The following is a 26616-nucleotide window of genomic DNA, read 5'->3' on the forward strand; positions in this document are numbered from 1 at the left end:
GCAATTGTAAAGAAGTTGGGATTACTAACCACATCTCACGAAAAACCATATCCATTAGGTCGGTTATGTGATAAAGCATAGCTACAAGTGACTAGACAATGTAAACTTAGGTTTTCTTTTGGGTCAACACTTGCAGATGAGATTGAGTTAGATATAGTTCCTTTGGATATATGTGGAATTGTTTTAGGAAATCCTTACTTGTATAATAGAAAAGCTATTTTCTATAGAGCTAAGAACAAGTATCAACTCATTAAAGATGGAATCGAATGTATTGTAAGAGCTCATAAACTCAAGAATAATTATACTCTCATAAACTCAGGGCAGATGAAAAGAATTGTAAATTCATGCAAACAATTTTTATTGATGGTTATAAAGGACAAGAAACCTGATAAAACCAATGTATTTGAGGGTTGTGATGCTAAACAAGAAGCCAATTTAGAAAAAGTTGTTTCAAAATATGATATACTGTTTCAAGAACCTAAAGGTCTGCCACACAAAAAGGAAATAGTACATGATATTAATTTGCAGCAAGATGCTCCATTGCCTAACATCGGAATGTATAGGTTGTCCGCTTTAGAGAATGCAGAAATCAAGAAGTAGGTACAAGCGCTGCTTGAAAAGGGGTTCATCAGACCTAGCACATCACCATGTGGGTCTCCAATTGTCTTGGTGAAAAAGAAAGATGGCTCATGGAGAATGTGCATTGATTACCGAGCACTGAATAAGATAACGATAAAAAATCGTTATCCCCTTCCTCGCATAGATGATCTATTGGATCAATTAAAGGAAGTTGTTTATTTTTCCAAGTTGGACTTGCATAGTGGTTATCATCAGGTCAGAGTTGCAGAGCAAGATGCATGGAAGACTGCTTTCAAAACAAAGCAAGGATTGTATGAGTGGTTGGTTATGCCTTTTGGTTAAACTAACGCCCCTGCTACTTTCATGAGAGTAATAAATGATGTACTCAGACCTTTTCTTGATGATTTTGTCATTGTATATTTGAATGGCATTCTTATATTCAGTGAGACATGGGAAGAACATTTAAAGCATATTAAGCAGACTCTAGATGTTTTGAAAAATGAAAATCTTTATGTTAAGCTCTCAAAATGTGAATTTGGCAAAACATATTTGAATTATTTGGGTCATATTGTAGGGGGTGGTGAATTGAAAATAAATCTCTCTAAGGTTGCAGTCATTGTAAACTGGCCTAAACCCAAATCTGCGACCGAAGTTAGAAGCTTCTTAGGAGCAGCACAGTATTGGAGAAATTTTATTTCTAACTTTTCCTTAATTGCAACTCCTTTACATGATTTAACAGGATTGAACAAGGTGTTTCAATGGGGAGGCAAACAGCAAAAAGCCTTCGACACCTTGAAAGAAAAAATTAGTACAGCACCAGTACTAGCACTCCCCGATCTTCAAAGACCATTTGAGATTGAAACGGATGCCAGTGACTATGCCATGGTAGCAGTGTTGATGCAGCACGGTAAACCCATATGTTATCATTCTGAGACATTTAATTCTGCAGTAGTTAATTATCCCCCATATGATAAAGAATTGTATGCACTAGTACAGAGTGTGAAAAAATAGAAACATTATTTAATGGGCAAAGATACAGTTATACACATTGACCATCAACCACTTCAATATTTGCACTCAGAAACTAAGTTGCAGCAATCAAGACACTATAGGTGGATGGGTTTTCTATAACAGTTTCATCTTGTCATCAGATATAAAAAGGACATAATAAAGATGCAGATATGTTGTCCAGACCAATCATAAATGCATCCACTATACTTGACCATAATTCAGTATTGCACGAAAGCTACATTGAACAGTATGCTCAAGATATAGATTTTAAAGATGTATATGCAACTTTAAGTCATGGCAAACAAGTAGAAGAATTGGATTATCATGTTAAGAACCAATTCTTGTATCATTTTGGGAAGCTATGCATTCCACAAACTGAAAGAGTAAAGATAATTCGAGAGGCACACACTTCTCTAATATCGGGTCACTTTGGTGTAAGTAAAACAGTTGCACAGCTGCAAAGATTTTGTTATTGGCCAAAAATGAATGAGACGGTTTCTAGATATGTAAGAGGGTATACCATGTGTGTTAAAAGCAAGCCCAGCAATAGAAAACTAGGCTTGTACACTCCACTACCAGTTCATTCTCATCCTTGAGAAAGTGTTTCCATGGATTTTATTAGAGGACTGCCTAAATCTAAAAAAGGTCATGACTATTTATATGTTGTTGTGGATAGGTTCAGCGAAATGTGTATTTTAATACCTTGTAACAAACAGATTACAGTTGAACAAATTGCAAAGTTGTTCTTTCAGCATGTATGAGTTCATTTTGGATTACCCACTTCCATTATATCTGATTGAGATACCCGATTTGTTGGGAAATTTTGGTCAAGTTTGTGGGAATTGATGGACACCAGACTGAAGAAGAGCACAACTTTTCATCTGCAAACAGATGGCCAAACAGAAGTAGTCAACAGGACAGTGATCCAGTTGCTCAGAGGCTATTGCAGCAAGCATCCCAAGCTTTGGGATGAACATTTATGTTATGTGCAACATGCTTACAACCGAGTTAAACATTCTTCTACACAGAGATCTCCTTTTGAGACCTGTTTTGGTTTCACACCAAGGTCTCCCTTGGATTTTGTCTTTGGTAAAGACATAGCAGTTGATGGACATAGTGATGTGGACAAGGCAACCAAATTCATCGAACAAATCCAAGAGATTCACCAGGCAGTACAAGAACAGCTGGAAAAGAGCCAAGCCAAGTACAAGGCAAGGCATGACAAGCATCGGATGGAGCATAGTTTCCAAGTTGGTGATCAAGTCTGGTTGTATATCAGCAAAGACAAAATGCAAGGTGAAGGTAAGAAGTTGATGCTAATAAGGTATGGATCTTTCAAGATACTTGAGAAAATTGGTGAGAACGCTTTTCGCCTTGATTTACCAGCGTGCATGCACATCTATTTAGTTGTTAATGCAGACAGCGTGAGACTATTTGAACCTTTATTAATTGAAGATCCCGAAGAGCAGAGTCAGTTGCCTTCTATTGATGATCTGTTACCTGAATATCTCAATGAGTTGCAGGGAAATATAGTTCTGGACAGGAAGGTGAGAACTACGCGCAGAGGGGATGTCGAGTACCTGAGGATTGGACTCAAAGGTTCAAAGCCAAGCAATGCAAAATGGATAGAAATTAGGCAAGCGAGGATTCAGTACCCTCACTTGATTGATGCTTAAAAATAAACTTTTGGTGGTCCAAAAGCTTTTTCAGTTGGAAGGCCGTGATCCGAATTGGATCCTAAACACTCTCTAAGTTTTCATAAACTCGTTCAAATTATGCCAAACAGATTCAAGTCTTAGAAAGATCAAGCTATCAGAAGGAATCCTTGTGACAGTGGCAATTGTGATCAGCGTGGAGCAACGAGGACCCTCGATTGAGCGCGGAGACCGTTGGCCCATGGTAACGCGCGCTGGCACAAATTGACAAAACCAGAGGCTAATTCAAGAAACGAAGGTGGTCTCTGATACGCGATTAACGATAATCACGTATCATAAGGCGTCCCCCACAGTGAAGGAAAGCCCCAAAGTGCCCAGACCCGAAATGGGTATGAAATGGGAAAAAGTAATAAATTCGGTTCCGTGGATTCCACAAAACCGGCAGGATATCGAAAGGCCTCAAGGCGATAAGCAGTTTATACCAAGTCCCACCTGATGCCACACATTGAGTGACACGCGTCCGGTGGAAGAGAGAGAAAACCGCTTACATCGGACGGGTAAACGTCATGCTACTTCCCTGCGCGATATGAACGACGACCGTAGGATTTCGGGGACCTCGATCAATGGCGGAGGAGCGTCCTCATAAATGAACAGATTTGACAAAGTTGTAAAGAAAGATTACATGGGATTTGAAGTCCGACGTGGAGGATGAGTTGGCAGAAGATTTGTGTTTCACGAGCATCTTGGAACAAATAGAAATAACGGCCGTTCAAATGTTTCCAAGGAATCTGACACACTCACCCGTTGCAGAATAGGTGGCTATCTCCTTGTGAAGCGTTACACAGTGAATGATGACGTAGAACAAGGGAGTTCGAACGGACAGAGGAAGGAAAACCAGAACGCTGGGAAGCGGAAACGAACCGATAGAAAGCAGACTGGCTTTAAAACCATGAACTGACAGAAGCAGAGGACAGACACACACACAGAGGAGTTAGTTAGACGCAGAAGCTAAGAGTAGAGAACAAAGAGAAGAAGTCGAGCTGACCTGAGGGCAGCATCGAGCCAGAGCCAGAGAGAGTCAGAGAGTCTGTGCACTCCAGAGAAAGCTTGAGAGGTTCAAGCGAGCTCCTCGGCATAGGCCTATCATGTATGAGTTTCAGATTGGGCTCATACTACTGTGACCAGTAGAGGTCAAGCACCAATAAGGAGAGTCTATGTACTCAAATCCTACTGATTCATATCTGTTGAGTGAGACTCAAATTGAGCTCACTGTTGTAAAGAAACTCTGCTTTGAAAACATAATAGAGAGGCCACCACTGAAAGCTGGACCAGGAGACGTAGCCCAGGAGTATTGGATGAATTTCTTATTAAACTTCTTGTGTTTACATGTTTGTCTGTTATGTTTTCTCTAACTGCCTCAGTGTCTATGTATTTCGCAATCTTGTCGATCCATTGCATAAAGTAACATAGGCACATCCATGCACATGAGTCTATAATACCTTTAATTCTTTGTCCTGGATAAATTCCAGATCAACCTTCAACGGCACGTCCAGACTTAACTCTATACATGAGAATGCCTCTTAGCCTAAATGTCTTACCTTTTTGTTTTCTTGACCACCTGCCTCGCCTCCCACCCAAAGGACTCACCACGTGCTTTCATCCTTCGTCCACCACCCATTCTCCCACTTGATTTTCTCGGGATGGGGTTTCCTTGTCATCTCCATTATTGCCCTTCATTACTCCTCTCCTACCGTCGGTTGCTCCTACCGCAAGCTTACTCCCTCTACAATGCCACTTGCCAACTGTCATTGCCTTCCTCCCTCTGCTACACTTGACATCTGGCCTTCTTCTCTCCCCTCTACCCTCATGCACATTTGTCGCTGCCATGTACTGCCTGCTACCCCACTGCCCCTGACTTGCTCTCATGGCCTCATGCCGACCTCTTCTCCCTCTGCCCTCCGAGCCAGCTGGGGAACGGATCCCCTCTCGGCCCTCCATGTCCTATGACCGACCTCTCCTTCGTTTATTTCATTTCTTTCGCACCCCAATTGGGGGTTACATTATATTCATTATAAGAAGAGTTTCAACCATTCATTAATTCTTTTTATCATTTTTCAGACATTTGCATCATAACAAAGATTTCATAATGCAAACTTTTTTGGCAAAATAAATAAATTATATTCATGGATTTTATGATTTTCAAGAAGAGGAAAACTTGGGTGGCTTGGATACTCCCCACACGACCACAGACCAAAGAATTTTCTCGACTTCTTCAAACTCAGCTCTGTCTGCATCTTGTTCTGCAATCCAGACTTGCAGAACCCCCAAAACACACCTACCGGACCACTGTAAAATTTGTCTATGACACAAGCATCCCCATCTATCGAGCTTGTCTAAGAAAAAGCCTAGACCTAGGAGATGTGAGCATGACAGCCTTCAAATAAGGAGATAGGAAAAATCTATGGACACCAGGGCTTCTCTCAAGCATACAGTCGTCGTATGTTTTGGTGCCTCAAATCAGACTCGACGCTGAACAACCTGTGAGGGGGAGGAAGTCGTTAATGAGAACCCTACCTGCTGAATCCACATTTCTTCCGACTTTGAAACCCTAGCTTCCTATTGTTGCGGCATCCTTGATCATAAAACCTACAATGGAAACGTTAGAATCTAATCTTTTAGCACTCAGGCTTTGAAGTCGCAGCCTCAGCATCCACATACGTAGATAAGATAGGGTTCTTGCAGCAGATATGCATACGTAAACCAGATACGCACCGCAGATCCAATACATAAACAGCTACTTTTCCATGAGTCGTAGTCGTTTTTTCCTGTCGCTCCATCGTTTCTGCTATCCACTGTTCCGTGATCTTTTGATACTTATTTTAGCAGAGCGGAAAAATTTAGGGTCTGAACAGTGAGTTGGTGTGACTAGCAACGGTGTACTATCGCTTTATGTCCAAATCCTCCAGTAAGCCTTAAACGTTCCTCATCGTCAATTCTCACAGTGTATAAAACGTCATATTTGCCCTTGCCCTGTGCCTTCCTTTATCTGCACTCTCCTTTTGCATTGACGCTGTGCAATGCTCGCACCTGAATACATCATCCCCCTTTCAGTTTTTAAGATTATGATATTAATGAGTCGTTAAATTTATGCATAATGCATGTTTTTTTTTCTGTTTTCCAACCATTGTTCCTTTGTTGTGAGTCCCTATCTGCCATATCGTAAAAGCAAGTAGACCTTTGTCAATGAGATTCTTAACACAAACCATACACCATAAATTAAAATACAAGGGAAAATATAAGATTATGGACATGAGCGAAAAGGATAAGTCATCAGTCATGAACACATTGAACATCAAACACATTATTCATCAACTTTCTGGCATACAGATGAAAACTATGGAGACTAATACAAGTGCAGCATCATGGAATGCCTGCCCTCAAGTAAATTATTTGTGCACAGATAACTGAAGTGCAAATTTGTTCAGACTACCTAAATTTGTCATTAACAGAAAGCAGAAATCCGTCAAATTACCCCTTTGATTGGTAGCAAGTCAACATAATCTGGAAACTACATAACAATCAACCTCTGCATTATGCAGACTCGTAGGTCAGCTATCAGGACCACGCCAATGGAAAACATTAAATCTGATACTAATATTATAATGCTCCATGCATTCATCAATCATCTATCTTGACATGTTCAAAGTTCAAACACTACAGTTGTATCCTTGAATACTAGGTCCTGCAACATTCCTATTGTCTACTCCGCCAGTCCAGGCAGCAAAGAAGCCATATTTGGTTTTCTTCCATGAATTGTGTTTAAAATAAACAAAGAATAGAAGTTTACGTCCTTTAGATAACACCGAAAATTTTGTGATGCACAACAGTGAAAAACAAGAACTCGATAGAAAATGAGAAATATTATATTCTCTACTATAAAATTACATTACCCGGGGCTCACAAGGAATACTTTCACATGCATTACTCCTGCAAAGTTACCATGCAGATTTGCTATCTACCAGGTATGACTATAAATGTAGAAAAAAGCAAGCAACCGGAACAATTATGGCTACAAAATTACAAATACACCAGAAATCAAGAAATCCATCAAAGCAACAAATATCAGTGCTTGAGATGAAAGAGTGCAAATATTCTAGTCAAATGCATAATTTATTCAGCATGAAATCATTTGATCAATATTGCATATTTGGGCCAGTTAAGAGTGGCAAATTACAATTAAAAAAAACTAATGTGTGATAGGGTATCAGTAATGATTTGTATAAATAATGAACATATATCTTTAAAGATGGTGATACAGGGTGCTCTTGTAATGCCAAGCTCCACCAACACAGACTGCTCATTCTTTACCTTCCATTTTCCTTGTCCTGGTAATATCTTCACAAATATTCACCCAAGCTTTTCAACGAGTGTTAATTGATGAAAGGATGGATACTAGATCAATTCTTTGATGCTGAATACTTCGCTCCACCATCATTCTCATCTGTAACCCAATTTGAAGGCTATACCTGCTCTGACTTGAAGATAAATCCTCAAAGAATATCTTTCAATGGTGCTAACAGTTATTTGCAATATTGAAAGACTGCCAGGTCCTTTACAGGTTGCTCAATAACTTCCAAGCAACGTCTATAAAACATTCCAAAGATGAACATCAATTTAAAGAAAAAATAAGCACAAATATAACGTGTTGAAGATCAGAAAATAAACATTGCAAAATGTAAGGCCCTGTTCTTAAGACAATATATCATGAAATGGCTTGCTATTCATTATAGACATACATGACATGTAATGGAACATAATCCCACGTGGCACAAGCTAATTCCCAAAACGTGCTAATATATGATGTCAATGTCTCTTTCGAACATCAAACATCAAAAAAAGAAACACTCTGACATGGCAATGAAAATTCACCTGATTTAGAAGACGAACAGCAGCAACTCGTGAGAACTTCCTTGCAAATAGAAAGCAAGGGGAAAATTTTCCATTGGTGTGGCACCATTCTGTCCGATGCTCTGTCTCGTAATAGACATGATCGATGCCCTGTCCACCAAATAGGTTATTATGATATTAAATATGTTAGTTTTTCCCAACACATTGATAAAACAAGTACACTAAATGCCCCAAAGAAGGAAAACACAAGTAATAACATGTTACAAAACTGCACAAATTCATGCACACATGGATTTCTGCTATGAGTGGAAATAAATAGTGTTGACCACTCTATGTCAACTACCCTATAGCAGTGCACATTTTTCCAAAGCATTCCATCATGTTCGAGCAGTAACACATCCAGAAATCATCATTATTCTTCAGCTATTTTGTCAAGATTGTAAACCCAAATTCTGCAGCGCTCTGGGCCGTATGTAAAAATGATTCTAGTATGTTTAGAAAGCCATATAACAAACTTAGGTAAGCTTAAGAATTTTCAGCAAAGAGTTCCACTCTAAGGAGTATTTTAACCGCAACTAATTATTTGTGTTTCTCCTAAACATCAAATAATTCGCGGATATTGTCTCCCAAGCATACCCCAAAGCTAGAGTTGGGACTCGATGGTGATGTCTTAGGTGAGTCATTGTGTATAGAGTCGATGCAAATTATAATGCTAGATCATGTTTTGAGTCTCGCGGAATTTGGTTATGTCTAGAGGTCATTTTTAATTGTCAAATTTCCCCTTCCAATGGGATTTTCATGTAAAATTTGATGTAAAAGATGTAAAAAGTGTTGTCTATAGAAGTTACAGGTGGTATGAGTAATCAAAATTAGACCTCATCCCCTAAACTTTCTATCTAGACACACTTTGAGGGTAGAAAAAATGTGTTTATACCCCTCTAGAGTCATATTTTTTATTTTCCGGCAAAAATTGACAAATAATTAGCTAGAAAATAGCAAAAATATTAAAAGTGAGAAAATAAAATCCTCTCTAAGTGGAAAAACGAATTTTTGGAGATAGTGCACTTTCTCGAGGAAGATTAAATGTGAATGACTCATTCCCAAGGAGAAAAATCCTACAAAAATTTCGTTTGACCAAGGGAAATTAATTTCCTAGCAGAAATCGAATTCTTTTTGGTCCAATTGGTTAAATCGAATGAGGGAATTTCAAGAAAAGAAAATTAGAAAAATATTTGACTGTCCTCCGTCAAGAGGAAAAATTATTTTTTTTGAGGAAAATCAAATTCGTGGACCAAAGTGGTTAAGTGAATGGGGATTTTTCAAGGAGAAAATTCGAAAAAAATATTTTTTGGACAAGGATCAAAGCTTTCTTCAACAAATTCGATTTTTTTCTTCCAAATCAAGGGTCAAGATTAAATTTTGGCATGGATCAAACTTCAAATATGTGAAAATTTCTGAATCTATACAAACAGAAATCCTACTGCAGTGATTGGTTTATCATCTCCTACTTGTTATTTCATTCAACAAGTTATTTAATTATAAACAATGATGAAAAACACTACTACAGACTACACTAACATACAGATCATAAATTGAAACAATAGATGAAACAAACACACAAGGGACACCATTATTTTTGGACAACATGTCCCCGGAAGAACCCAAAGCGAGAAAACCGGTGCAGTAGATAAAGGGTTTGTATTATTAAGCAAGCAGAATTTGAGTACAACAGGTTGTCTCTCACACTGGCTAACCTTTAATAGAAATCACGGTAGCAAGAAATACATACGAGGGTTTACCTCGTTCTCCAAGTCACAACTGATCCACTGAGTGGCCTAACTCCGGCAAACACTGTGAAATCCCAGCGCAATCCCTACTTGGGCCAGCGTCTTGCCTCTAGGAGACTGCGTCACCCCTTCTGCTGGATTGAATTGTTGGAGGACGACTATTGTTCAGCCCTCCCGGCTCAGAACCTCGCTCCTCTAGCAGAATCTTGAACTTCTGACAAATATCCTACACTACCACTACAAGAGACCCTCTTGGCCTGTGTCAGCACTACATGAGCCCCTTTCTAGGCTGCATAGGCCTCTGCGCTGCCTCTCTGATGCTACTGTTGCCTCTCTGCCCGGTACTCTTTGGCTTAGAACTCCTTTCGAATCCAAATCTTTGCTTCTGCCCCTCTCACTGCAACTCAGATCACTAGTTCGATTTTCTCACCAAACCATGCCCCAGAAAAATCGAACTGATTTGATCACTCGGTGTATCTCCAACTGACCCTCAAGCCTCCTCTTATATTTTTCCTGTTGATGAATCAACAACCGAGATTAAGTCCCTAATCAACGACTAAGATTAAAACAGACTTGATCCTCGTCTCTTAGAAGCTTCTCACCCATATTTTTATTAATACCCATCAATAATTTTATTTTCCTAAGTTTAGACTTAGGAACCCCATTAAAAATATTAATTATTTTAATAATTCACAATCCGATTGGAATTTCTCCAAATGATTTATGGGTTTTGGAGATCTCGTGTATTCTAGCTCCTCCACAAAATTTCGAAGCTAGAGCACATCTGATGCTACCCAAAATCAACACTCCCTCTTAGCGAGGAATGTGTTCTAGCAATACTTCCCAACAGAAGTATCACACTGATCCACGACACCGGTCCTCTGTGTCGTTGATGCTCGGCTTGTTGCCCTTCATCCATTGCACTGCCACAACCTGTACTGCTGCCCATGACATTGCCATTGTCACTGTTGCATCTGTATTACGACTCCCTCTCAATATGTTGCATCATGTTGCCCATATCATTGCCACTGCTAACTGTTGCACTACAACTCAGTTGTTGAGAAGTAAGAAATTGAAAAGCCACCCAAAAACTGACATGCGGGTATGTTTGGATACCCCGTGATGCCGAAGCTACCTCTACTGCTAATCTATGTTGACCCTCTGATGCTACTGTGTTGCTGTTGTATCTGCTCTGTGCCTCTCACACTACTCAACACTCTACTACGTTGCTTCAGACATTGGCACTCTAGCTCTGCCATTGTTGCTCCATCATCCCTCGCACCAACCGACTCCCGTCATTCTGCTACTGTCATTAAGGGCTCCCGTAGCCGTATGCGATCCAAGAGTTTGGGAACCTCAAGGATCCTGCCCCTTGTGTAGTCTTCCTAACTACATCTCGATGTCACCCCACCTCTTCTCCAGAGGTGCATGAGCACTCATGGCACAATCCTCCTTGTCAGCTTTCGTTGGAGCAACGTTCGAGTCAGACTTCTCTTCCTTGCCCTTCTTCTGTGGGTACTGAGTGGCAAAATGTCACAGTTCCCCACACCTGAAGCATCTGACTTTGGTTATGTCTTTCTTTTTCCTTTTCTACCGCCCTGGCTGTCCCGCTGATGCAAGAGCTGCATCCTCCTCTTCCTCCTTGACTCTGACTCCTTTACCGCTACTTCCTGCCTTGGTTAACTGCCTGATCTCTTCCTGTCAAAGAGTTTCCCACATCTCCTCTCAACTAGGGAGAGAAGCCCTACCCAAGATGCTCTGGACAAAGGTCTCTCAGTCTTCAGTGACTGCATTCAGGGCAGTCCTGACCATGAACTCAAGATCTGGTGTAGACCCCACGGAAGTCAGTTGATCTTGAATCCCTTGCAACCTGAGAAGGAAGGGATCGATTTCTTCTCCCTTCTGCATCTGATATTGTCTCAGCTAGTTCTCAAGCAACATCTTCCGTTGGACAGAAGTTCCCTCATACAAGGTGGTCAAGGCCTCCCACATTTCCCTTGTTGTTTCCTTTTCAACAATATGTGGGATCAACATCGACCGGTACAACCACCACTTTCAAGGCATAATCCTTGATGTGATTCTTGTCCAAGATTGCCAAGATCCTGGCCTTCCAAATGACAAAGTTGGATGCTCCATCCAATCTGTCCTAATCCCTCAGTCCATTGACTGCCATCTCTGCTCAAACAAGTGTAGAACAGGTTCTCTTCTCCCTCTCTTACTGCTGCCCCAGCAAGACTCGGATCTGGATTTCTTTGGCGCTAGAAATCCTCTAAGGAACAAGTTCTTTCCAGACTCCCTCTGAGTCCTAATTTCCTTCACGGAAATCCTCTCGCCAAATGTCGAATCACTCCTCTTCAATCCTCCTTTGTTGTTGCTCAGCAACCCGAATCTAGATTTCTTTGGCAAGAAATTTGCTAAGGTAGTGACTCCCTCTACCTCGGCTTTGTCTCCTCAGACACTGTTCTGCACCAACAACAACAGTGTCCCACTAGCACCACAGATCGAATCTGCACTACTTCTCCTGCCCTGGCAACTAACTGACCTGAGCCTCTCAAGCTCTGTGTTGGCCTAGAGAGCTGACGCAGTCACTGCATGAGCTCCTCTCAAGTACTGCGTCACCCTCCACTGGCTCAGAATGCTAACGCAGGCACTGTGTGAGCCTCTGCATCACTCCTTCAGCGCCTCCTCTGGCTGTGAAATAATGTTGTAACTATGGACAGCTACTTCTTTGCAACAGTTTCGTTGGATCTCCCGGGTGATGGCTCTTGTGTCCTATGATCTGCAACATTCTGAGACCATGTGAAAATTTCTAAATCTATACAAACAAAAATCCTACTGCAATCACTGGTTTATCATCTCCTACTTGTTATTTCATTCAACAAGTTTTTTAATTATAAACAATGATGAAAAACACTACTGCAGACTACACTAACATACAGATCATAAACTGAAACAATAGATGAGACAAACACACAAGGGACATCGTTATTTTTGGACAACACACCCTCGAAAAAACCCAATGCAGGAAAACTGGTGCAGAAGATAGAGGGTTTGCATTATTAAGCAAGCATAATCTGAGTACAATAGGTTGTCTCTCACATCGGCTAACCTTTCAGAGAAATCACGGCAACAAGAAATACACACGAGGGTTTACCTCATTCTCCAAGTCACAACTGATCCACTGAGTGGCCTAATGCCGACAAACACTGCGAAATCCCAGCGCAATCCCTACTTGGGCCAGCGTCTTGCCTCTAGGAGACTGCATCATGCCTTCTGCTAGATCGATTTGCTGGAGGAAGACTGTTGTTCAGCCCTCCAGGCTCAGAACCTCGCTTCTCCAGCAGAATCTCGAACTTTTGATGAATATCCTGCACTGCCACTACAAGAGACCCTCTTGGCTTGCGTCAGCACTGCGTGAGCCCCTTTCTGGGCTGCGTAGGCCTCTGCGCTGCCTCTCTACCCAGTACTCTTTGGCTCGGAACTCCTTTCCGATCCAAATCTCTACTTCTGCCCCACACTGCAACTCATATCACTAGTTTGATTTTCTCACCAAACCACGCCCCAAAAAAATCGAACTGATTTGATCACTCAGTGTATCTCCAACTGACCCTCAAGCCTCCTCTTATACTTTTCCTGTTGATTAATCAATGGCCGAGATTAAGTCCCTAATCAATGGCTAAGATTAAAACAGACTTGATCCTCGTCTCGTAGAAGCTTCTGACCCATATTTTTATTGATACCCATTTATATTTTTATTTTCCTAAGTTTAAACTTAGGAACCCCCTTAAAAATATTAATTATTTTAATAACTCACAATTCGGGTGGAATTTCTCCAAACGATTTCTGGGTTTTGGAGATCTCATGCATTCTAGCCCCTCAACAAAATTTTGGAGCTAGAGCACATCCGATGCTACCCAAAATCAACAAACTAGCTATTATTCTCTGGGATCAAATCAAATTTGTGCACTTAGTTGGACCTAGCCACTTGAAGAGGGATCTAAATCTCTTATTTTTCTATAAATTGAGCCTAAAGATCCTCATCATAACATCTTTGGATGGTGTAATTGGCTCTGGAAGCTCTATACTGTAATATTTTTCTGATCAATAAAAGCAAAAGTCTTTGGGGGTAAAGCTATGGTGTATGTCTTCAGTTTGTTATGGTAACAATATTTTGATTAATGGCGCTTAAAATTTCTACTAATGTTTTAAATTGTTATTTTCATTAGCCTATCGGATTTATTGTTGCCTGTTTGCACCTTTATTTGGATTGGGGAAACACATTTGATTGGGTGGATCTGGTGGATTCTTGCTTAAATCACTGGACTTCCTTCTCCTTGTGCCATCCAACCCCCTATGAAACTAACAAATTTTTCGAGACTGTGTAGAAAATATCTTTTGTAATAAGATATCAGGCATTTGGAGTAATTCTTGTTTGAATCATTCAATTGCTTGACACATAGCAACTAAGAACCCATAGTGGGATTTCTCAAAGACTTATCATTAAGACATCTTTGAAGGGAGTTTCTTGCCTTTTATTATACCAAGATGATCTATTTACAAATTTATATCATTTATTTTCAAGCACTCTTATTGAATATTTGCTATTTGAAGAGCTTATTAACTAATCTAAGGGCGGAGGTGTCCTCATACCCTTAGCTTAGACTTGTAAAATTATTTTGTAAATATTTTGTATATAACCCTTGTATATGTATTTTTATTTATTTTGTGAATATATTTTTGGGGTTTAGTTTATATCTGTTAGTGGAATTTTCGCAGGTGGACCCACTGCATAATCAAAAGAAAATCGAAATATTTTGAGATCAAATCACCTCCTTGGCAAGACGGCTAGGGTTTATTGGGTACAGAGAAATTTTGTGAGAGACTGAAGGCCTTTGGAGACCCCTCTCTCTCACAGCAGCGAGCTATTGGGAATTTAATTATTTTCTTTCACATTATACATTAACCTTTGGTGGTTTATAGGTGAATCGATTTTTCTGGAAAATGGTTTTTATCAATTGTTTTTTACAAAGGTTAACTATTTGAAGGCTTGTTTTAATTTCCAAATTCTGAGGTCAGCCGCAAGGGTCTCTGCCCTTTTCCTTCAAGGTCGAGAGCATACTCTTTAAATCCCTTGAATTTTTGCAGAGAAATCACATGTTTCAAGGGGTTTTTAACATCGATTTGGAGGAGTTCCACATTCAAAGGCTTGGATTTAAATTGTAAATTCTTTTTTAGGAAGTCACAAGCATATTTTGAGGCTTTTTCCTTGAAGTTGATGTTGGAAAATAATGTTGCTATGGCCGACATTTTTCATTGCAAACATGGAGAAGAAATATTTTTTTTAAAACACCTACAAGTTGGCTCTAAGGTGGTCTTCACATCGGCCTACTAGGGCTAATTAGCCCTCTCATGATGCCTATATATAACTGTTCGTTGGCTCTCATTTGATCACCACAATTAAAAAAAATGATTTGCAATCACAGGAAGGAGACACCACACAAGCGAGGGAGAAGAAAGGATTTATTGATCTGCGTTGACCTATTTCTTTGGAATGAAGTTAACCGAATTTTGTCTTGGGCATTTTACTTTTGTTTGGGCTACCATCCTATGTGATCTTGAAGGCCGAAAACATCAGGAACGTGGATACTTTTGCTAACTATAACTTTGCACCTTTAATGTAACGTTGACCAAGGATTTTAACTGCAATTATTGGGCCGAATCTTTGACAGTTCGTTGACATTTCTATGGTATTTTCGGCTTCATACTTCAATAGCTACAGGCCTATGTTTCGGCCTTGTTACTGCTCAAACTAGCAGGGGTCCCAGGAGGAGATTTTATAGGGCAACTACTAGGTCAAGGGCAACAATGGAGCAATAGCCCACTGTCACCTCAGCTAAGGCTCCCTACTCTTTATGGACTTTCACCAATGGGAGGAGACCTGATATATGAGGAATCACAAGATGAATGGATCGATGGAAAGATGAGGAGTGATTCTTAAGGCTTATTCACAAGAGAGACTCAAATCTATAACTTTCTTGCTTGAAAAGCAAGTTGATAGGCTCTCTAGGAAGGGCTAAGAGAGATTTTGACGTTAGGGTTTGAGACTGTCTTATCAAGGAAGCCCCTAGACTCAAAAGGCCTTATGAATGCTTGGCTTCTAAGTGGTCTTTGTGGAATTGGAGTCAACAAGTTGCGGGACCACAAAGGGCCAAGTGGACCCAAAATTAGGTCAAGGATATGGAGTTGATCAATCAAGGATGTATTTGACCTAATTAGGGAAGGGAAGAGGATGAATGAAAGAATCTTCTTTTGATGATTTAATGCTACGATCCTAATGAGGTCAATAGCCAATGGGAAACCATAGGCAAGAATCAATCTTTGAGTTAGGGCTTGGAATATCTCAAGATCCTACCGTCAGAATTTCGTGAAACTTGGAGGGCCTCTAGAGGACACACCAACACAATTGTGGGCAAGAGATTGAATTTTTTTTATGGCTAAATCGTTTGAAAAGTGATGCCCTAGGTGACCTATGGAGGCCAGGCCTAGAAAAGAGTGGAAGGTGAGAGAAATAAGCTTTGAAAGTGATCACCTATGGAGGATTAGTGCACTTTCCTTTGGGAAAGATGGAGTCAAGGAGAATTTATTGTTTGAAAAAAGTTCACCCAATCAAGGAGGCCTTCAAACAACTTTGCATGGCATTAGGGCTTATACTTCAACTTGTAATAATTGATGACTTATCGAGACGCATTTAACACAAATTATCTCTAGGAACATTCACCAATTCATACATGGCCCATGACATGATGCAACACTATAAAATATCACAATTTCCACCAATTTGTATAGAAAAGCAGTGAATTTCAGACTTGTATAGCGAAAATCCCAGCAACATTCATGTGACGAAAGTAAATAACAAGAATAAGCATGAAAATAACACTTACATGTACAAAAGAGTATATAAAACCATCAAATTATGCCAATAATGAAGCTCCAAGATAAGAGAGAGATCCAAACATCAAAATTCATCCATATCATCCAAACTCGTCCTCAAAAGGGATAGCGAAAACCTCACAAGAGTTAATAACCCAATCCAAGTGATGATCAATGAGAGAGAATGCCTCCCTTCTATTTATACAATCCTCTAAGGGATTCGAATGGCCTAAATGCTCCTAGAATAAAATAATGTGCATAGTAACAATACTTTTGGTGACAAGCCCGCCAAATAACTCAATAATACAAGAATAAACCTCTCAGGAGGGTCGAATGATCAATAAAGTGAGTCATTGGGCCTTTTAGGAGGCCTAATGAAGTCCAAGGGGTGCCATGGTGTAGAAATGGACTCCAAACATAGTGGACACGGAGTTAGCCCCTTGTTTTTCCAAGCAAGAACCTGTGGTGCTCCCAAGTGGGTGTGGGGGCACAAGGACATTCTCATGGGTCTCCAAGTGGATCGAAAATCCCTATATACCATCTGTAAGGACTAGGATGATGATATAAGCCCTCCCTCCACGGCGAGAGACATCCTCTGGACCCTAGAACATCTTCCAAGTGTATGTTGAAAGTGTGGAGCCGGTTGGGCATGGTGAACCAGGTGCATCATCCTCCTCCAAAAGGTGGAACACGAGCAATCAATGAGTGTTGTTGGGGATTCATGAAGTAATATCTGTTATGTTGGAGGCCCATGACTCTCAACACTCACCCTACAAGTGCCAATGTGGCCCTCTGGAGGGTTAGGACACCGTATAGGGAGACCAAGCCCCAAATGGAGACCCACCTGCAATCCTGCATAAGATCTAATGTGTCCCCTTTTCCCTCCAATACAACAAATCATTAGAATAACCAAGTAAAAGAGCTTACAAGTCATGGATTCAATGGGGCACTTCAAGGTGGCATGCCCTTCCATAGTGGGCTTTGGCATGTACAAGTGTCTCCAAGCTCAATAGGGAGGTTAATCAAGGACTCTATTAGGTGGTTTCAACCTTTAAAGGGGGTTACATGTCCATGGTACATCCCCCAAGTGGTAGGTGGCAAATAATATGGTGATGGAACAGAGTGCGGGTCAAGGGAATCATCCAGACCATGTGTCATGGTACAAGGGTAGCTTTAATAAGCGAAGCCCAAACCTGGTTATATGAGTGTAGGTGGGAGCAAATCGTGGTACATGAGCTACCCCAGCCTTTGTTTTTCTTGTTGATTTGGGGTAGCATTGGATGTGCTCTAAGCCTCAAATTTTGCAGGGAGGCTTGGGCACATCTATTCCAAAGAACCCAGAAAACGTTTTGGGAAATTCCACCCACAAGTGATTTTATTAAAATAATTAATATTTTTAATGGGGTTCCTAAGTCTAAACTTAGGAAAATAAAAATATTAATGGGTATTAATCTAATTAGGGGTGAAACTTCTAGAAAAAAACCAATGATCAAGCCAAAACGATTTGAGCCTTTGATTATGTTTTAATCTAGGCTGTTGGTTGTCCAACTAGGATTTAAGAAGGGGCTTGATGGTCATTTGGAAAATACACCGAGAATTTGAGAAAATCAATTTTCTTAAGTGAGAAGCTCTCGGGAGGAAAATCGATTGAGGAAATCTCTTGCAATTGAGGGTAGGGATAGCAGCTTCCGGAGAGAGCGAGTCTCAGGCGGAGATACATCAATAGAGGGAGGCAGTAAGTGATCCAGAAGGCTTGACGCAAGGCCAGAAGGGCCACGCAGAAGTGACGCAGAGGTAGAGAGAGAAAGTCAAAAATCAGAGTAGAGGGTCAGTCTCAGCAGTCGGGGTGTGAGACCGAGATGCTGAGAGCAGGGACTTTGGGCTACTGATCGAATCCCCAGCTAGGTGATGCAATGCCTGGAAGGGTTGATGTTGGGAAAACATAGAAGCAGCGCAGTGCCTGCCAGGGGCACTTCATCCAGTAGCCAGATTAGCTGAGAATTTTCTCAGTGATTGTGTGAGGTAAACTCCCAAAGCTTCTGCCAGTGTTTCTCTCTGTAACTGAATCACTCTGTGAGGTATTCAGTGATGTATTTAGAATTTCCTACTACTTAATAATAATAAACCCTCAAAGCTACTGCATCGGTTTTCTCACATTGGGTTTTTTCGGGGACGTTTTGTCCAAAAATAGTTGTCCTATGTGATGTATTTTTCTTTCTTGCTCAGTATTTTGTTTTTGCATATATGTTAATTAAGTGAAGGTTGCAGATGTATTTGCTTCGATATTTACTGTAGAACACAGTAAATAACTTGCATGATTTAAACAAGTAGGAGAAGTAACATCAATTTGCTACAGTAGGGTTTTTCGACTTAGGAATTTTCACATGGTATTAGAGCTAGTGCAGGTGAGACAAGAAGAGCAGAACTAGCAACCCCAGCACTGAGTAGAAGGGGAAATCGAAAAGATGCAGGAGGCAGCAAGTCGAAACCCCAGAGGGTTTGCGCAGTTCTAGTCGGATGGTCAAAAATTCGAGGTAGTCTCTCTCCAAGTGAGTTGACGGAGAGAAAGAGCTTCCAGTTCGAATTTTGTTGTGGTAGAGGGAGCGACAATGAGCCTCAGCGTGACGAGCAGTTGATGGACGCAGATTTTTCAGTAGGCATCTTTGCTGAGCTAAAAAGACGTCAGAAGAAAGAAGAGGAGCATAGTGAGGGAATATTTCCTCGATGATTTCTTGCCAAGGAAATCAACATTTCTCAATTGCTGAGCAGCAGAGGAGCAACAACTTACCAGCTCCATTAGGGAGTGTGTAAGTCATCCTAGGAACTACACAATAGGGAGAAAGAGGGAGTTGTTCAACAATTTTCGGAGGAGATGGCAACCAGTGGCTTGAGGGGTTAAGAATAGGTTGGATGGGGCTTCCAACTATGCCATCTGGAAGGCTAGAATCACCTTCCTTCTAGATGAGCATGCCCTCAAGATGTATGTTGATACTGTGGTATCTATCCCAGCGGCTGCAATCCGCTAAAGAAGTACAGAGCTGAGATGGCTAAGGTGAAGAGAATGATCCTAGATGGAGTCAAGGATCACGTGGTGTGCCACGTTGCAAGCAAAGGGACCGCTAAGGAGATGTGGGATGCCTTGGCCACATTGTATCAGGGATCTTCCGAGCAGCGGAAGATGTACTTAGAGTAGAAGTTGAGATCTGCTCAGATGCAAAAGGGAGAACATGTGGATCCGTTCCTCACGAAACTAAAGGAGACCCATGATGAGCTGTCAGCTGCGGGGCATATACACCTCGGGACTCGGAGTTAGTGAGATTGGCTGTGAACTTCGTCTCAGATGATTGGCAAATCTTTGTCTAGAGCATCCTAGGCAGAGCAGCATTGCCAAATTGGGGCGAGATGTGGACAGCTCTGAAACAAGAAGCGCTGAGAAGAGACCTGCTCAAGGTTAAACTTGACGAAAGCAGCAACAACAGTGGGTTGAAGCCCAAAGTGGAGGAAGAGGATAGCGCATCCCTTGCATCGCAGGGACAACAGGGGCAATTGAGACGAAAGAAGGACATCTCCAAGGTGAAGTGCTTTAGGTGTGGCGAGATGGGCCACTATGCATCGCAGTGTCCTTTGAAGAAAAAGGACAAGGATGAGAAACATGATCTAAAGGTTGCAGCTACGAAGATCGACGAGAAGGAGTTCACCATGATAACTGAGATACCTCCAGGAGGGAGGTGGGCTGATATAGAGTTGTAGTCAGGAGGACTACAGATGGGCAGGATCCTTGAGGAGCCCACCTCTTGGATCGTCACCTTGCTACGGGAGCCCATGATCAGTAGTAGCGGGATGGTGGAGTTTCAGTTGGTGCCATGGAGTGTTGATTCGACAGAAGCAGTGACTAGAAGAGCCAGAGACTGAGCAGCGCAAAGCAGAGAGGCAACAGTGCAAGGAGGCACAGTGTAGAGCTTCAACAACGCAGTAGCTTCAGAGGCAGAATGGGACTAGTAGCAGTCAGGATTTTAGCACCGAGGTGCATCCACTAGATACTTGTCTAGTTTTGGGTGTTTTCAGTTTCTTTTCTTAGCAACTGAGTTGCAGTGTTGGGAGGAAGGAACAACAACAACACAAATGCAGAGGGAGCTGCAGTGCAGATGTAGCATTAGCAGTGGCAGTGTCAAAGGCAGTAGTACAGTAGCAGCAACAACACAGTAGTTGATGGACAGTATGTCAGGCATCAATAGCGCAGAGACAATGCTTTAGAGTCAGAGCAGTATGCAAAGAGGCGGTGTATTGCTAGAGCACATTCCTTGCTAAGAGGGAGTGTTGATTTGGGCTAGCATCAAATGTGCTCTAAGTCTCAAATTTTGCAGTGAGGCTTGGGCACAGGTATTCCAAAGAACCTAAAAAGCGTTTTGGGAAATTCCACGCATAAGTGATTTTATTAAAATAATTAATATTTTTAATGAGGTTCCTAAGTCTAAACTTAGAAAATTAAAATATTAATGGGTATTAATCTAATCGGGGGTGAAACTTCTAGAAAAAGTCATGGATCAAGCCAAAACGATCTGAGCCATTGATTATGTTTTAATCTAGGTTGTTGGTTGTCCAACAGGAAGATATAAGAAGGGATTGAGGGTCATTTGGAAAATACACAGAGGTTTTGAGAAAATCGATTTTCTGAAGTGAGAAGTTCTTAGGAGGAAAATCGATTAAGGAAATCTCTTACAATTGAGTGGCAAGGATAGCAACTTCTGAAGAGAGAGATTCTCAGTCGGAGATACATCAGCAGAGAGAGGCAGTAAGTGATCCAAAAGCCTTGACGCAGAGGCTGATGCAGGGCCAGAACGGCCACGTAGAAGTGACGCAGAGGCTGAGAGAGAAAGTCGAAAATTAGCGTAGAGGTCAATTTCAGCAGCCGGAAGTTGGGGTGTGAGACCGGGAGGCTAAGAGCAGGGACTCTGGGCTACTGATCGAATCCCCAGCTAGGTAATGCAATGCCTAGAAAGGTTGATGCTGGGACATCGTAGAGGCAACGCAGTGCTTGCCAGGGGCACTTCATCTAGTAGCCGGATAAACCAGGACTTTTTCTCAGTGATTGTGAGGTAAACTCACAAAGCTTTTGCTAGTATTTCTGTCTATAACAGAATCACCCTGTGAGGTATTCAAAAATTTCTACTGCTTGATAATAATAAACCCTCAGAGTTGTTGCACTGGTTTTCCCGCATTGGGTATTTTCGAGGAGGTTTTGTCCAAAAATAATTGTGTCCAAAAATAACAGAACTTTGACCTAAAGACAGTGGAATTTTCAACCTTGATGCAACAACATAAACTCGACCTTGATGCAGCACTTCGACCTTCCAGTAGTAGCCCATTAAATTCACGCGTGTGAGAGAGAGGTAACCCAAAAACTTAGATTTTCTTCTCCAGCAAATTTCCTTCCATTTCTTCTACAATTTTGTATTCTTTTGCTTCCCTTTCTTGAATATCGAACTTGTGAGTGATCCTCCAAATGAATCAAACTACCCTTATTTATAGCCTCTTCTGTGGCTCGAATTACCTTGATGTAGGCTGATTTGATCAGGTGAGGGCCGACTTGGTGTGGAGGTGACAAATGACTTATTTGACTCAATAAAAATTATTTTTACATGATTCAAAAGCCCAAGAAGGGTTTTATAAAATGGACAATGACTTTAATGACTCAAGACAAGACCTACAAGTCCTCAATGGGGCCTTTGACCTATAACATGATGACCCAATCATGAAATCCATGCTTTAATAAATCATAGTAATGATAATAAAAATTTATATTTCTTTCTTTTTATAAATACATTTCATTATGACTCAAATACAATTATGAAGATCGAAACTAGTTACATTATTTGACACTAGGTATCATATACAAGGTCAAAGCTCCACAATACCAATGATACCCTCCCTACTTCGAGATCTAGACATCATCACAGGCCGGCCATATGTCCTCCTGATGCAGACATGGGGGGTCTTGTGTTTTTAAGAAAGCTGGATTCCTATGTATCAAAATAATGTAATTATTAAAGTTTTTGAGTGATTTTAATAAGAGATATTTAGAATAGGAATTAATTAGATATTGTAAGTGTTGGACACCTAATCCTCAATGGGTTAGTGTGTAAGCCGAATGGACAAAAGGAGTCCAAGAGACCTTGGGATGTGAAACCCAACGGTCACATAATGTACTATAAATGTATATCTCTTGTTAATAAAAATTGTACTCTCGTGATTTATCATTCATATTGTTCTTGCTCCCATGTGTGTTTAACATGGTATCAGAGAAGGCGATTGCTGGTCATGCTCCAATTTGAGCCACTTGTTTTGTGGTCTCTATATATATGTCAGTTCTGCGTTACCTGACCTCTAACTCTGCGTTATTCCCCTCAGATCTGAAATAACCTGCCTCTGCCAGCACTGCACATCTGTCCATACTGTCAATTTATTATAGCACTGTCATTTCCTGTTTTAGCGTTGAGGCCTGACGGTGCCACTGAAGAGATTCGCCACCATCGATGAAGGTCCAGCTCCTGTTGAATGCATTATGTTCGAGGTTTGAATGCGTTATGGTTCGATATTGAATGGTATGCGTAACGCTGTCCCGTAGTATCAACGTTTGGTTTATTGAATGCATATTGCATTAATTGTGGCTGAATCATTTGAATGTTGTTGAATCTGCTGAGGCACGCAGAGATACCTGTATTGCTTTAACGTTTGAATGGTATATGCGTTGAACCTGAATGGTATATGCCTATGCGTTTGAATTGTTGTGTTATTAACGTTGTTGAATGAATGCGTTGTTGAATGCGTTTGAAACGCTATGGTAATTGAATGCGTTTGAGTATTAACACTGTGGGTTTACTCACTGAAAAACCATGGATTCCACGACTCTCTTTATCTGGAATTGAGTTTTCTTAGTCAAGAATTCGTTACAATTGTGATCTCATCGTCCTTGTATGGCACTACGCCCTTCCGTTGCGCCAAGAGCGCTTCAAGCGTCTGCGACAAACTCTGTTTCAGTGCCCGTCCAAATCTGTATATGCGTGGGAGACACAAGATTTTTGAATTAAACTGTTTTGAAGCTTTAAGGTCGCGAGTAAGATTAAAGCTTCAGATGGACGGCTTGAAAGTGCTTGAATACTGAAGATCAATAGGCGCTTTTCCTTGCAAGATTCCTTGGTTTGCGGAGGCTCGAGAGCACTGGTTCGAAATTGCTAGACGGAAGTAGCTTGACTCTACAAACAATCCTTTGTGAAGATAAAAGATTGAAGAGCATGGTTGAGAGTTTTGCTAAAAGAGGAAGTCGTGAAATTGAGCCAGTTTCAAGCTTCGCTGGTTCTAGTAAAGCTTTGAGAGCGATGATCCAGAAATGATTAAAGGGTGACCTTTGATTGCAACAATTTAGCCCTTTCAAGGTGAAAGCTTCAAACACGTTTGAAATCATCTACAAGGGAAGATCACTTGTCGATTAAGGTGATTTTAAGCTTTCTTGAAGCTGATGCAGCTCGAGAATACTATTTCAAAAATGATTGAAGTCTGTAGTCGGAATTTTCCCAAATAATCCAATTTGAAGCTCCTTCAAGCTTAAACCTCGAGAGCCATGGTTCACAATTGCTTAAAGCTTTGAAGTTTGACCGTAAAATTAATCAATTTTGAAGTTTTTCTTGTAAGTTGAAGCACGGAAACCATGGTTAGGATTCTTTGGGGTTAAAGGCATACGAAAGTTTTCGTTTAAATAACATCGCTACTCGATTCATTTAGCTTCTGGAAAATAGAAAGATGAAACGCTCTAAGCTTGGCATACGGGAGTTTTCATGTACTTGATGGCTCGTTTATACTGAAATATAACCTGGTACTGTGCACACTTAGCTTTACTGGAGGACTATTTTAAGCTATAAGCTTGAAACTGAAGTTGATGAGAATATCAATACCATGTGACTGTTGGGCAGGGTGGAGTACTCACACGGTATTGAATTCACAGTTCTGGAACCTGTTAAAGAGAAATCAGTGAGGTCAAACTCCTTTTGTTTGCAGGAGGATGCCCAGCATTATGGAGAAGCAAAATAGTGGTGAAGATAGTGATAGCAAGGGTCAGCTTTATTGCATATCTAATAAATGAAAAATATTGTTGGCTCTTATATTCTTTAGTTCTTCTACATACGCTCTCTGTGGTGGACTGTTATATGGTTTGAAACCTTGAAGGTTCATCCCTCTTCATGGATTATTCTTTGCGTGTACTATTGAATTCTGGAGTTCTTTCTGCGGGGCCTAAAGTCGTCATTCCACCTTCTGTTATTGTTGTAGCTGCATTGAAGGGACTGTATGCTATCTCAGAAGTTGAATGAGTGTGGTTTGATCATGATACAAGGACTGTGGTGAAGAGGGAATCTATTCTTCCATTTCCTGGGCAGCGTACATCATAAACAAATGTTGAGGTGCCATTTTGGGGACTGATAATTGCATATCTACTAATTTGTGTTCGCTGACATTTAATTATCAAGTTCTATCTTCCAATCTGTTCGTTGTTTAGTTAAGTTTTTTGAATGAGAAAAGTCCATTATGTAGTAGCTATCACTTAATGGTCGTTGCATTTAATTTGCTATTGGATAATATAAGTTTATTTGGAGACTGTTACTACATGTGGAAGCATTAAAAACAATGTACAGTGAATAAACTTACGAAAATCACCCACCATGGAGAACATTGTGGCAAAAAAAAAAAAAATCATTTGCATATCAGGGTTTATCTATTGAGATAATGGCCAGACTTGAAGATGCATTAAAGTTATTGAATATCCTAATTCATTCCACTGTTGATGGGATGGTAAAAGTCAACAAAGAAACTCTTTTTGACATTCAAACTTATTTGCAAAATGCACAAGAAAAGATCGATTTTTTGCAGCTTGAATCACAGCTACATCAAAATAGACATCATTCTGAACCTGTTTTTGTTCAGAACATTGAGACAACCACCCATCAGCAGCAAGTCAATAATGTTACCATTCATTCAAATAAAGGAGCAGTTGTACATGCAGATGCAGAACTCAGTCTGCACTTCCCAAGCCCATCATCAGACCTTGGGAACAGCTTGTCTACAACAAGCACAGAACAGGTCTTGGATATGACAAGGACTTGTCCTTTCGTATTCCAAATTACGCCAAGCCCATTGAGTTTCAGAGTGCTGGATTCATTCATGACAGTTCACCTGCTCCTCATGACAGTTCAGCTTCAGTTGTTCTAGACTCTGCCCCTCTTCCACAGCAACAACAACAACAACAGATTGTGAAATGCCAACATTGTGACCGAGTTGGCCATTTGAAAGATCACTGTTTTGATCTTCATTCATGTAAGCACTGTCATAAAACCAGACATTCTTCACACAGATGCTTCAGAAACAAACGTCCTGCAAGAACAAAGATTCATCTTGGATGGATCGCTTCTTGGCAATGGGCATCAACAGCCAAGAAGATATTCAAATCACATGTCAGAACTTGTTCCAGAGTATTGAACAGTCTTGCAGTTGAGTTTTCTCCATCCTCTCACCTTGTATCTGACAGGGGGGAAATGATGGTCATCTACAAGCTTCAAAGTCACATCAAGCGAACCTGAGCCACAACCTGCCACACCAGTTTCAGAGTTGTAGCCAGAGACAAAGATGCCTGTGAACATGCCTTCAGTTGGCAATCTGGGACACTTCCTCTAGCAGAAGACTTCAGCTTCTTGCCAGCT

At 40.9% G+C, this 26616-nt stretch overlaps 1 protein-coding gene across 2 annotated transcripts in view; it reads right to left on the bottom strand.

Annotated features, from left to right (window-relative positions):
* Positions 1-7380: 7380 nt before the first annotated feature.
* LOC149247067 (glycosyltransferase BC10-like) overlaps positions 7381-26616 on the bottom strand; it is a 150816-nt gene continuing 131580 nt past the window's right edge. For both annotated transcript variants that reach the window (XM_089458116.1, XM_089458115.1), the window contains 2 exons: positions 8175-8303; positions 7381-7889 (listed from right to left, as the gene is read on the bottom strand). In XM_089458116.1, coding sequence (XP_089314242.1) covers positions 7869-7889; positions 8175-8303 — 150 coding nt within the window. In that variant the 3' untranslated portion in view covers positions 7381-7868. The remainder of the gene's footprint in view (positions 7890-8174; positions 8304-26616) is intronic.

The sequence above is a fragment of the Pinus tabuliformis genome, chromosome 7, assembly GCF_031772625.1.
Source record: "Pinus tabuliformis cultivar Carrire ecotype Pingquan chromosome 7, CPIR1, whole genome shotgun sequence".
In the NCBI taxonomy this organism is placed as follows: domain Eukaryota; kingdom Viridiplantae; phylum Streptophyta; class Pinopsida; order Pinales; family Pinaceae; genus Pinus; species Pinus tabuliformis.